We start from the raw sequence: 13,438 nt of genomic DNA, 5'->3' as shown, positions 1-13,438 counted from the left end.
TGCGCAGACTCAAATGTTTATCTCTTTATTTTATAAGATATACCTTGTTTAGATATACTTTAATCTGTTACGTTTTTGAAACACCCTTCTTTTCCACGAATGCTCACTCGAAACCTCAATTCATATTTCCTGTAGAACACGGCCCACTTACGTGTGTATGCGTAATAACATTTTATATATGAAACTTCTATTTAAACATTGTAAGTCATGACGTTTAAAATAGGTTTTCCGACAACAGTCACTGTTTCTCAAAAAGGCTTATTCAGATTGACCTTGTAATCAGTTGAGCTGAGAATATAGGACATCCTAAAATCGTTTCCAAAGAAAACCAGTTCGTCAGATACGTTATTCTCCAGTATGAAGGTGTGTGTTTTGTCGGAAACAAACGTTTGTAACTATAGTGGTTAAAGGAAGGGACGAACAGGAACTAGATATAAAACATGTCACCCCTAAGTTTTAGTATACTTCACGAAAAAGTTTTGCTTATTGCAAAGCACAAAGTTCTACAATATGCTGTCTGTGCTCTGCTCCCCGCGAATATACAAAAATCAATTTTTAACATTTTAAACTGCAAAACTTACTGCTCAACCACCAAAGGGTGTGAAGAACAAGAAATGCAGTTGCGTTAACATAAAAGTATTTGCTAAAGATACATTTAAAATATAATGTTATTAAAATGAATAACTTGATAACATAAATTTTAATAAGGTTTTTAAGCTCTGTTTCACTTGTAATGAAAAATTCAAAATATTAACTTCATGTATGTAAGTAATGACAAAAGCAGTCATCAGCCTCGCATTATTGGTAGTGTATTTAAAATGACTAAAACATAAAAACGTTTACTAGTTATTTCTTAACGTAATTTAGTTTTTTATATACACTGTATGCGTAAGTAGGCCATGTTATATTGTGTTTAGCTACAGGAAATTTGAATTCAGTTTTTAAGATGTGCCTTTGTAGAAAATAAGGACGTTTTTGTTTTTTGAGAAAACCTTAATCGCAAATGAAGCCGATGTAGTTGACAATATATCTGATACTAGTGTTTGGGTATAGTGCTCACGAAACCTTGGTGTTGCTGCAGTGTCCCTGTTTGGCGTTGCAGTGCGTCCACCTCCATAGGAAGGAGGGTCAGTGGTCACCAAAACATTCTTTTTTATTATGGATCTCCCAAATAAAACCTTTTTAAAATAATGAAAAACAGTCTACAGGTAAACAACCACGTCTTGAAGATTCTAAGCAGCATTCTTCAACATCTGCACCTCATTTTCTTTATATTGCATTCTCTTTCAGACAAACCTTTAGGACAAATGTCTCCCTTTCTTGTTCAGAAGGAACTACAGGGACTTTCTGGTCTTCCATAGTCAGTCAGAAAGCTTTGTTCTGGTCACATATTGGTAGAAACATCCACATTTAAACACAGTAAACTCCTCTTACATTCGAAAGCGATTGGAGATATACCCATATAGGTTACGCACCATGCTACTTTGAATTCATCATGAGGAGTTATTGTTGAGAGGGATTTGAAGGACATCCCCGAGGCGGAGATTCTCGCTGATTTCTCCACACAAGGAGTTTCTGCAGTGAGGCATATCTTGACTTGCAAAGATGGAGTTATGATGCCAACCAATGTCCTCATTTTAACATTCACATCACGGCGTTCATCTGGCACCATCAAGGCAAGTTATCTTAATTATAAGGTACGGTCATACATTCAAACCCTGTCAGAGGTTTCCAGTGTCAGCGGTTCGGTCACTTGAAGACATCATGTGGTTCCTTGACGTGTTCTCGTTGCGGTGGCAAGGACCACGATACCTATGAGTATAAAACGGACCCTCATTGCATCAGTTGCAATAGCTCTCACCCCTCCTACTTTCGTTATTGCCCTAAGTGGTTGGAAGAAAAGGAAGTGCAGCATTTGAAGACGACTTAAAATGTAATATACCCTGAGGCCCGAAAGTTGCTGTTCATTGCTTCATCTTGGACGTATGTTGCTGCACTACATTCCACTACTACAGTGGGAGTGCAGACAGATCTTTCTGTGCCTTCAAAAGTATTGTTTTCAAAACAAATGAAAAGTCTTTTGACCTCCATGGTTAAAACAGATGATGAATCAACTCCAACACTCGTCTCTGTCCCTACCATTCATTCCAGCAAACCCCAAGACCCACATCCTTTGGTTCCAGGTAAAGGCATTTCCTCGGGTACATCTTCTTCTTCCACCCCAAAATACAAAATGATCATTTGTTCACGTCCTCAGTCGCTGGAATCCTCTTCCAACAACAAAGACCTACGCAATCGATCCAGGGCAGGATGCATAGAGGTTGATAGACCTCCCTCGAATAAAGAAAAAAGACGTGGTCGATAGCAGAAGGGTTATCCATCCAATTCGTCTACACATAAATAAAAATGGCCACTTTGATACAATGGAACTGTCGAGGTTATGTTCTACTCTGGATGACATCAAAACACTGATTGCTTCCTACCATCCTGTACGTCTTTCCTTGCAGGAAACATTTCTGAAACTTGCCGATAGAGTCACCTTTTGGCAGTTTTCTTTGTACGGAAATGACAGATTATGTGATGGGCAAGTGCGTGGAGAGGTGGCACTGTTGGTTGATCAGCACATGACCACTCTGTCTTAAGCACTCGACACACCCATGAAGGCCGTAGCTATCCGTATTTCCTCGGGTCGTACCATTACTGTTTGTTTTCTCTACCTATTTCCCAAAGAGACCTATATTCGATCAGACCTTGATGCTTTAATGAGCATAATCCTCTCTGGAGAGGTACTAACATTGATGGGAGTGGTCGCTCCGTAGCCCAACTATTCTCTTTTCAATATGAGATCTTATAGTTATTTTTATGCACCTAGTCAGTCCTTTACTGCTGTTGACCTCTCATCTTGTTTCTTTTCACCATGCTCCCACTTTTCACGGAGAATTGACAGTAACCCACAAAACAGTGATAACACTATGTAACAAAAATTTTGTTCCTGGATAGGATTGTTATTTCTTAATTTCTTATGTTGTAAAAGTACAGAAAATGTCCATTATTCCCTTCAAACTTTGCTTTTGTGACCTGGATAATGAAATTTAGAAATTAACCTACTTTCTATGTAAAAACGAGCAAATTTGCACATTTTCATTCACATAAAGTCTGAATAAAACAACATATGAATCAAGATTTACATGTATTTAGACTAAAGTTGTACAAAAATGTTTAGCATTGAGTAATTTTTCGAGATTTGTGACTGTAATGTAAATAACTTTCACGTATGAGACCCCAAATATAGTCTCCCGTTTTGTTTTCATTATACGCTTTTTGGTAGCGGCGTTCAAATTCCAGTATATCTTGATGGAAGCGATCGTTTTGCTCCTCTGAATATGTTCCCATGTTCTCCTTGAATTTATCAAGATGAACGTCCAGGTTATGGACATTCAGGGATATCCTGCAAGCCATTTTGCTGTAGCTCTTCATCAGATCCTCAACCAGTTCCATATAATTTTCGGCCTTGCGATTGCCCAAGAAGCCAAGAACCACTGCAACAAAGCCGCCCCAAGCTTTTTTTCCCTTCCTACTGAGCTTCTTGGGGAAATTCTGTGCACTCCAGGATCTTCTTTATTTGTGGTCCAACGAAGACACCAGCTTTGATCTTTGCCTCAGACAGCTTAGGGAAAAAGTCTCGAAGGTATTTGAAGGCTGCAGACTCCTTATCAAGAGCTGTGGCAAATTGTTTCATAAGACCTAATTTTATGTGTAATGGTGGGAACAACACCTTCTAGAGGTCCACTAGTGTCTCGCACTTAACATTGTGCCTCTCCACAGAGATCTCGGTCCGTTGTGGCCAGTGCTTCCTGTTTTAATGCGCTGCAGTGTCCCTGCTGTCCCAAAGGCAAAGATAACAGGGAACTTGGTAAAACCTCCTTGGAAACCCAGGGTTTGTCTTAGTCCCTGACAGGCATGCCGAAATGTGCCTTGTAGGCTTCACACATTTTAGCAGATGCTGTCACAGAGTACTTTTTTGTTCTTGTCTTGATAAATTGGCCACATACATAGCAGAATGCGTCTGGAGAATGCTTGCTAGCTTCTAAATGCCATTTGTGATAAAATCAGATAGGTCTATGTGTTCACTAAGGCAGCTAGAACTAAACTGAAGTAGTGAGTGGTAAGCCCCTGTGTGTATGTGTGTGTGTATATATATATATATATATATTTTTCCTGATGCCTGGCGCCAGGCTATTGTCCTACCTTTCTCCAAGCCTGGGAAGGATCCCAATATTCTTTTAAACTGCCGTTCAATTGTTTTGACGAGCTGTCTCTGTAAAACCTTAGAGAGAATGGTTAATGCTCGTCTTGTTTGGTGCCTCGAATCAAACAACTTCCTCTCGCACACCCAGTGTGGGTTCCGATGACAATGCTACACCATTGACCACCTTAGTCGACTTGAAACACCAATTGGAGAAGCCTTTCTTAAATGACAACATCTTGTATCAAGATTCTTTGACCTTGAGAAGGCTTATGATACAACATGGAGGCATATCAGTTTGCGAGACCTCCATTTATATGGGTTACATGAACATTTGCCCATTTTTATTAAAAACTTTTTAATGGACAGGTGATTCCAAGTTTGTGTGTGTTTGACACTTTCGTGTTCTTTTTTACAGGAACTTGGAATTCCTCAGGGCTGTGTGTTTGAGTGTCACACTTTTCAGTATAAAAACTAATGCTATTACTAAACAATCCCTCTTACTGGGGGCTTTATTTCGACGACTTTCATATCTCATGTCAGTCGTTGAGCATGAGGTATATTGAGCGGCAGCTACAAACTGCCTTCATTCGTGTACTGAAGTGGACCACAGCAAACGGTTTTAACTTCTCTCTCTCTAAAACCATTTGCATGCACTTTTGCTGCCAACAAGTTATTCACCCTGATCCTGAACTCCGAAATGGTGAAGTTGAACTACCTGTGAACCCTGAGACAAAGTTCTTGGGGCTTATTATTGACTGTAAGCTGACCTTTATTCCACCCATCAAGCAGCTACAGGTCAAATGTACAAGAGCACGGAACATCCTCCATGACCTCTCTTCCACCACTTGGGGAGGGGATCGATATTATATGCTAAAGATATTTTGTGCTCTTATTCCATCGAAAGTTGACTATGGATAACTGATCTATGGCTCTGCCAGCATCTCGGCCTTAAATATGCCAGATTTCACTCATCATCTGGGATCGGGGATTTCTGCACTTCCACACTCCAGAGCTTGTACACAGTCTCATTCATTTCCTCTACACCTCTGTGGTTTGAAACTGTCTTTACCATATGCTTCTAAACTTCGATTGTTACCACAGCATCACACCTGGGAATGTTTTACTTCCTCAGTGGGCCATGCGTTTTCAGAACAGACGATCTGCCACTGCTCGTTTTGGCATTCGCGTCCAGGCACAGTTGGATGAATTGGGTATGTCCTTGGATAACATTGCTGTATCCACTGGTCAACCCATTCCACCATGGCTTATTACAAACCCCAAATATGACCTTTCTTTTAAATCATCTGAGAAAAGTAAATGCTCCCGATTGGAAGTACCATATTTTATTTGTTGTATGTCTTTTGAACCATCCCTTCATTCCGATTTATATCCGATGGTTCGAAATCAGGTGACTCTGTGAGCTCTGTCATGATTTGTTGTGGTTCAGCGGTTGTACACAGAATTCCTTCTACAACTTCTGTGTTTACTGCTGAACTGTACACCATTTCTCTTGCCATGGGTCACATGGAAGCTAAACACCACTCGAATTGCACTATTTATACTGACTCACTTAATTCTCTACTGGCCCTGGATTTGCTTCACGTCAGTTCTTACCCTGTTATCACCGATATTCAAAACCAACTAGCCCATTTATCTTTAACATCTACTCCTATCCAGTTTTTCTGGATACTGGGCCACATTGGTATTCGCAGGAACAAGCTCGCCGACACTGCTACTAAGTCTGTCTGCTCTGGCGCTATCACTGCTGTGCCTGTCTATACATGGACTATGGTAATGTATTCGAGGCTCGGCTCCGTGCAAGTTGGCAGTCGACTTGGGGTGAGCAACGTGAAAACAAACTTTTCCAAATAAAACTCTCTATCGGACTTTGGTCGTCTTTTATCTATAAGGATCAGAAAAAGGAAGTTGTCCTGACTAAAACACGCATCGGTCACAGTTTTTTAGCTCATCGTTTTCTTTTCTCTGGGACTGATGTACCAATATGTTGTCTGTGTGACACTTAGGTCACAATAAGCCACATTTTACTGTCTTGCCGTCTTTACGACTCTCAACGACGGCACCATTTTAAACACGTTTTGTCCCAAGGTTTATCCATAACGTTGGACAGTATCATCGGCAATGATGACGCTGTCCACCTAACAAATGTTTTTAGTTTTTTTAAAGGCCATTGACCTTTATAACGCTATTTAAGTTTGTAATTCATAAAGTAGACTTTTTTTTTTTAATATGATTCGTTTCTAAGAATTAAAGTACAACTATTTCGATATGAAATTAGAAAATGGCCGTAACGTCAAATAACTCGAAACCAGGACTAGAAAGACCAACTTCAGGTAGTTGACGCTAATGTTTAAACTTACCTGTTAGTTATCCTGACGAGTTATAACGATTAAAATTATGCTAGAAAAAGTCCTTTACAACTTGTATTACTGTAGTTTTTCTCTTACTGCTCTAGACTAGATATAAAATTGGATTTAATGCTATTTATGTTTTTAATTCAATAATTAAACTTTGTTTTGTTTTACCTTAATTCCTTTTTACGAATTTTAATAATTTTACTTTACTTTTAACTTTTTTACCGGATGTTTGGGGCAGATAGCCTAGTTGCTTTGCACCATAAAACGCCAAACTAACCACCAACTGACACATACTGGTGTGAAAGTAAAACTGCAGTTTTGTTAAATACACTGATTAACGTTTTATTGCATAAAATTAGTGAAACTGATAATGACAAATATAATTTTTGATTCGTACATAATAATGATATTGCGTTACACGATTTGGAAAGTATTAAAAAATTGTGATAGTTCAAACTACGTTCTTGCAATTTTACTTTATTTACTGAAAGTTAAATGATTTTATTTGTTTTTAAAATATGTATATATCAACCAGAATAAAGCGAATAACAGAACTTTTAGTCTCGTACAAATTACTGACTTTCTAAATTAGTAAAGCTATTATAAAACAATTGTTTAAGAACCTAATTTAAACGGGCTCGAATCCCCGTCACACCAAACATGCTCGCTCTTTCAGCCGTGGGGCGTTATAATGTGACGGTAAAAGAGTAACCCAAGAGTTGGCGGTGGGTCGTGATGACTAGTTGCCTTTCCTTTAGTCTTACATTTCTAAATTAGGGACAGCCAGCGCAGATAGCCCTCGTGTAGCTTTGCGCGAAAATAAAAACTAAACCAAACCTAAGTAGTAAGAATTCCAATGGGAGATAGTTACTCAAGATAAGAGTGCAGTAGTAATTTATTTTTATGAAAATACCCTTAATGCTGATTTACTTAATTTTATACAATGGTAATATAATTTAGTTTAAATAATCCGTATATAGTGCATTTGTAATAGATATCCTAGTTCTGTAAAAATAGAATGTACTTAGTTGTGTATTTTGAAGCTTGATATTTAAGCTTTTAATAGTTTTTGCGATATTAAGATTTTTTGATAATGGAATTTTCTTCTCCATTTTATGTACTTTTTCTCTTGTTATTCCCTTAGTTTAAACAAAAATCTTATTGTACCACAGTTGCCAAGATTTGCAGAATTTACAAAATTTGCAATAAAGATAATTTATATCGAATACTAATTTATGGTTTCGTTTGTTTTGAATTTCGCGCAAAGCTACACGAGGGCTATCTGTTCTAGCCGTCCCTAATTTAGCAGTGTAAGATCAGAGGGAAGGCAGCTAGTCATTACAACCCACCACCAATTCTTGGGCTACTCTTTTACCAACGAATAGTGGGATTGACCGTACATTATAACGCCCCCACGGCTGAAATGGCGAGCAATTTTGATGTGACGGGGATTCGAACCCGCGACCCTCGAATTAAGAGTCGAGTGCCTTAATTAGGGACAGCTAGCGCAGATAACCCTTGTGTAGTTTTGCGCGAATTTCTAAAACAAACAATTAAACAATTCTATTTCGTTTAGTAGTAGTTGTATATTGATGTTATTGGGTTTGGGGCGCTCTTCCAAATTACTACATTATTTGTGAAATGTGAGCAAAAAGTGTGGTTTGGGTCTTCGAGAGATTTGTCGCAAGTATTCCTTGGGGATATCCGTCTCCGGAGTGGAGCAGTCTGACGCTCTTATATTCCAGGAAGTAGAAACGAATAAATTTTTAGGAAGTCCCAGATCGGACAGTTTGTAACTGAGTGCGTTGTGGCGTACTATATCGAATGCTGTATCAACATCTAGGAAGCATGCGACTGTATATTGTTGTCTTTATTAAAGCCATTTATTATTTCTTCCATTAATCTTGTGAGATAATCTGTTGTTATTTGTCTTGCTTCTCGAAAGTCATTTGTATTTCCGGGGATATTAATTTAGTTTCAAGGTAACTTATGATTTGTTGTTGTTGTTTTACCAAGTAGTTTTCCTAGATTCCTTGTTAGACTTCCTTGTAATTTTTGAGTTTTTTCGCTAATTTTGCTTCCTTCTGGAATATGAGAACATCGGTCTGTTTCATCGTTCTTAATTTTGTACTATTGACCAAAGGGAAGCGAACCAGTAAGCAACACCCTACAACTCACTCTATGCACATTAAGAGATATATCACTCTTATATGTCTGCTCCGCTAATACATAACTTTACCAAATGACAAACCAGGTGCTCAGGAAATAAATGTGTTGGAATTAAAGTTTTTGTTGTTTTTTCAAAAGAGATATAAGGTGTGTGTGTGTGTGTTTTTCTTAGAGCAAAGTTACTGAGCTCACCGAGGGGAATTAAATCCCTGATTTTAGCGTTGTAACTCCATAGATTTACCGCTGTGCTACCGGGTGCCAATAGAGGTATAAGTCTGGATACTCCATTTTCCTAGTATGTGGCTTATTTTATTGTACGTCTAAAGGTGGTATTGATAAATTTTTAAATAAACGGTCTACTCATTTATTTAAAGTGAACAAACTATTAATCTGTTACATCACAAACCCTTGCAGTTTTTGTTTAGTTAATTTCAGTAATAATATACTCGAAACATTTTTTTACCAAATAGTTAGAAAATTTACCAAAGTAAGAATGTGTGTTGAAAATGTCTGTTTCTCTCTCTCTCTCTTCTTGAAGCGAATTGAAAAAGATAATATGTAAAATGGAGGCTTTTATATTATTTGATAAGCCTTACCCTTTGCTGTTGATTATAACACCCAAATTAGAAGTAGATAAACGGCTTCTGAACGCTGTTTACTTCAGTATATCTTCCACTGCACCACTGTTTGTTATTGTGAGCTGGAAAACTTTATTATAAGTATGTGCAATGGAGTGTTGTGCTCAGGTGTACTGATTGTGATAATGCATTAAGTAATGAAGAAAGCGGTTCGGTAAAGGAAATTCGAAACGTAGTTCATCTCTGGAACTAAGCAGGATCAATCTATTAATGCTATATTCTACTGGTCCAAGGTCAGGATTTTCAACCTTGTTTTGCTTTCACACTTTTGCTTTTAACTTAATAGAAAATAATAAATGCTTCTTAAATGTGTTTTCTTCCTTATTTATCATTTTTAAGTAGCTGGTGATTTATTACCTTCACTAAATTTTCATATTTCTGAATCACGTTTTTATTTTTCTAAGTATATAAAATAGTACTTACTTAACTCGATTGGAATTAACATGGTATTTTTTCTATTTATTAAACTTGTATAACGTAGTGTTATTACAATTAAATTGCCAAACTTAGCATATTATAAAAAAAAAAAAAAAGGCCCGGTATAGCCAGTTGGTTAAGGCACTCGACTCGTAATCCCGTTGCACCAAACATACTCGCCTTTTCAGCCGTGGGGGCGTTATAATGTGACGGTGGCTCCCGCTATTCGTTAGTTAAAAGAGTAGCCCAAAAGTTGGCGGTGAGTGGTGATGACTTGCTGCTTTCCCTCTAATCTTACACAACTATATTAGGGACAGCTAGCGCGGATAGCCCTTGTGTAGCTTTGCGCGGAATTTTAAAACAAACAAACATATTATAAATACAATAATATTCACAAGTGACAAATGCTGGTGATATCAGGAGAAAAAACATTTAATTATACATTTAAAATAGTACGATAAGAACTTTTAGTCACTGTCAACCTTTTTTATCTGTCATTAGGTCGCTAATTCATGGACGAAAAGTAACTTTAATGGAAGCGTAGAAGCGCTAGATGTTGGACAGTCTGAAAAAGAACACCGAGGTGGCTGGACGAACCAACTCGACTTCTTTCTTTCTTGTTTAGGATATGCTGTTGGACTCGGGAACGTCTGGCGGTTTCCATACCTTTGTTTCAGAAATGGTGGAGGTATGTAATTGTATCTTTTTACTGTAGCATTTCCCAAACTTGTCATCCACGCCCCTTTAATAAATATGGTTTCTTGTGCCCATTTTTCTTTTGTTTTCTTTAATGAGTGAAAGTGACCAAATGTAACGCACGAATACACACAAAATGCTATATGTTGTACTAATATCGTAATATATTTTCCCAAATGAAAATAATAGCTCTTAATTTTGCATTATTGATTCTATCCTAATCATTCTCGGCCTGGTATGGCGTTAAGGCATTCGACTCGTAGTCCGAGGATCGCGGTTTCGAATCCCCGCCATACCGAACATGCTGACCCTGTCAGCGGTAGAAGCATTATATCGTGACAGTCAATCTCACTATTCGTTGGTAAAAGAGTAGTCTAAGAGTTGGCGGTGGGTGGTGATGACTAGCTGCCTTCCCTCTAATCTTGCACTTATAAATTAGGGACGGCTAGTGCAGATAGCTCTCGTTTAGCTTTGCATGAAATTCAAAACAAATCTGACTCTAAACCCCCTAGGGTGTGTGCCTTATACTTTGGGAAACGTCACTGTATATATAAAAGCAAATACGTGACTTTTACTGCAAAAAAAGCAGCGAATATCTAATAAGCTAAATATATTGAAAAACTGCGAGTTTTCATTTAGACAAATGTTAAATTATGAACTGTTTCTTAGCACTTATTAATTATTTTAATATTATATACAACGCAACGTTAAAATAGGTATACAATTGAGAATATTTTGAAAAATAATCTGTTTCCAAAAGGTTCATTCTACATGTTTCGACGTTACTGTAGAATGAAGTTTTTGGAGATCATAGATTGGCTTTACTTTACTTTAAAATGTTTGTAATTGTGTATCCATTTTAACGCTATGTGTTATTTTATACTTAATTCTTAAATGGTAATGTTTAGTATTTTATTGTTGTTGTTTTTTCAACCAAATATTTTATTAACTAACTTGATTTTATAAATTTGAACTATAAATTTTGTGGTGAATTATTGAAAACATATTTCAGTTGTGTTCTAACTTCAATAAAAGTTGTTTCAACTATTTTTAGGGGCATTTCTTGTTCCGTATGTTTTGATGCTTTCGCTATGCGGGTTACCCGTCTTCTTTCTGGAACTATCCCTTGGACAATTCCATGGACAAGGTCCCAATATTGCCTTCTATCACTTAGTACCTATTTTTCGGGGTAAGATCTCCGTTTTAGCTCGTAATATACTTTGTAGCTGTTCAGTGACGAGAAAGTAATAAATTATATGTATTATGTGATGTGTCAGTATATTGGTGTAGCATAACCTAAATTCAAGTTTTCCCTTAATAAAAGCAAAGTTTCAAACAATTGTTATACATTTATCGGTTTTTTGACACCATACAGCTTCTAAAATTCCATAAAATGAGTAGATTTTATTTACTAGTTTTATATTTGAATATTTTATCATTATTATTATTATAAATACATATAAAAAATAGATATATATGACCAGCATTTTATCCTTCAATTTTCATTTTTCTATTTTACCAAATAAATATTCAGCTATAATTACCTCTAAAAGGATTATATGTATAATCAATACTCGGATTATTTGCTTTTCCAAAGAAACTAGTGTTCATTATTAATATTTTAACTTGTATGTATTTGAAATTGGAACTCAAAGTATCAGTTCTTGTGACGATCTTTTCATTTTAGGGATTGGATATGCAATGCTGATAATCAGTTTTCTTGTGGTCCTTTACTATAATATGATTATCGCCTGGACTCTTTTCTACACTTTCGCATCCTTTACCAGTCAGTTGGGCTGGGAATTCTGTGGAAACGAATGGAACACAATAGGTAAGCAATTGGTAACTTCACACTTGTAGTGTATATATAAACTAGTAGGTTAGTGTAAAGCAACATTTACTTATGAAAGTTACCGATAACCATTGTCATTGCAATAGCTGGGGGGGGGAGATTCAAGCATGTGGTTAGTCTTTAGGGTAGACCACCATTGCTGCTTTAGGGTGGCTCTCTTATGTTCATTACACCATTGTTGTCCTTTTGGCTAGCGTTTTTTAGTTAAATTATATAGTAATTTCACTATTCACTGACACGTTTAAGCTTTATTTATACATTACGTAAGTTCAAAAGCAGATACAAAAAATCGGTCTGTTGTATCAAATGAAGATCGTTTTCGCTTTGTTTAATATAAGTATGATATTTACTTGAGGTGCTGTATTTAAACGCTTTTACATTAATTATGAATGCGTTGTAGAAAACTTTACGCTGAATATTCCATATCAGCTATTTATCATATATTCACAAAATATCAAAGATTGAATTTATTCATTAGGAAAGTTGTTTAGGGCCACTACTATTAAAGACCTGATGCTGTTTTTAACAGTGTCTTCACTGTAACTCAATCAGTTCACTAAGTGTGTGATTAATCTCAAAAACTAAATACTTAAACATTTCTATTTCAAACAATCATATTTAAAAACGATTTATTTTCTGTCTATGATACCAAACTCCTAAAGACTTGGAAGAAATGAAAGAAATAGGCTTATTTTCTATTTAACGCTAATCCAACCTAATTTTTTATGTCTGTATTTAATATACATTTTATCCTGCTAGAACTGTTTTCACTTTCTTTTCTCTAGCTATTTTACCACTGGCGTTACAATCCATACGGACTAGAGTTTCTCACGGTTATTAGTTAAATATTATTATCTAAATTGCCATATCAGTTAATTTTCATTTTACTCTGTGTTGACAAGTAACGTCTGTAAGTGAATATTTTTCATTTAATATCACTACACAATAACTCGTTTAACTCTTTATCAACTCAATAATCAAAGTTTTTGGAAATAGATAGATATTTTGGAAAAAAATGTTGTTGAAATATAGCTTTAACACC

At 36.5% G+C, this 13,438-nt stretch overlaps 1 protein-coding gene across 2 annotated transcripts in view; it reads left to right on the top strand.

Annotated features, from left to right (window-relative positions):
* Window positions 1–13,438, top strand: part of LOC143247353 (sodium-dependent proline transporter-like) — a 72,881-nt gene that overhangs the window by 40,079 nt on the left and 19,364 nt on the right. For both annotated transcript variants that reach the window (XM_076495280.1, XM_076495279.1), the window contains exons 2-4: window positions 10,350–10,536; window positions 11,599–11,733; window positions 12,232–12,375. In XM_076495280.1, the coding sequence (XP_076351395.1) occupies window positions 10,350–10,536; window positions 11,599–11,733; window positions 12,232–12,375 (466 nt within the window). The remainder of the gene's footprint in view (window positions 1–10,349; window positions 10,537–11,598; window positions 11,734–12,231; window positions 12,376–13,438) is intronic.

The sequence above is a fragment of the Tachypleus tridentatus genome, chromosome 3 (assembly GCF_004210375.1).
Source record: "Tachypleus tridentatus isolate NWPU-2018 chromosome 3, ASM421037v1, whole genome shotgun sequence".
Taxonomy (NCBI): domain Eukaryota; kingdom Metazoa; phylum Arthropoda; class Merostomata; order Xiphosura; family Limulidae; genus Tachypleus; species Tachypleus tridentatus.
This window is presented reverse-complemented; position numbering and strand designations above follow the sequence as displayed.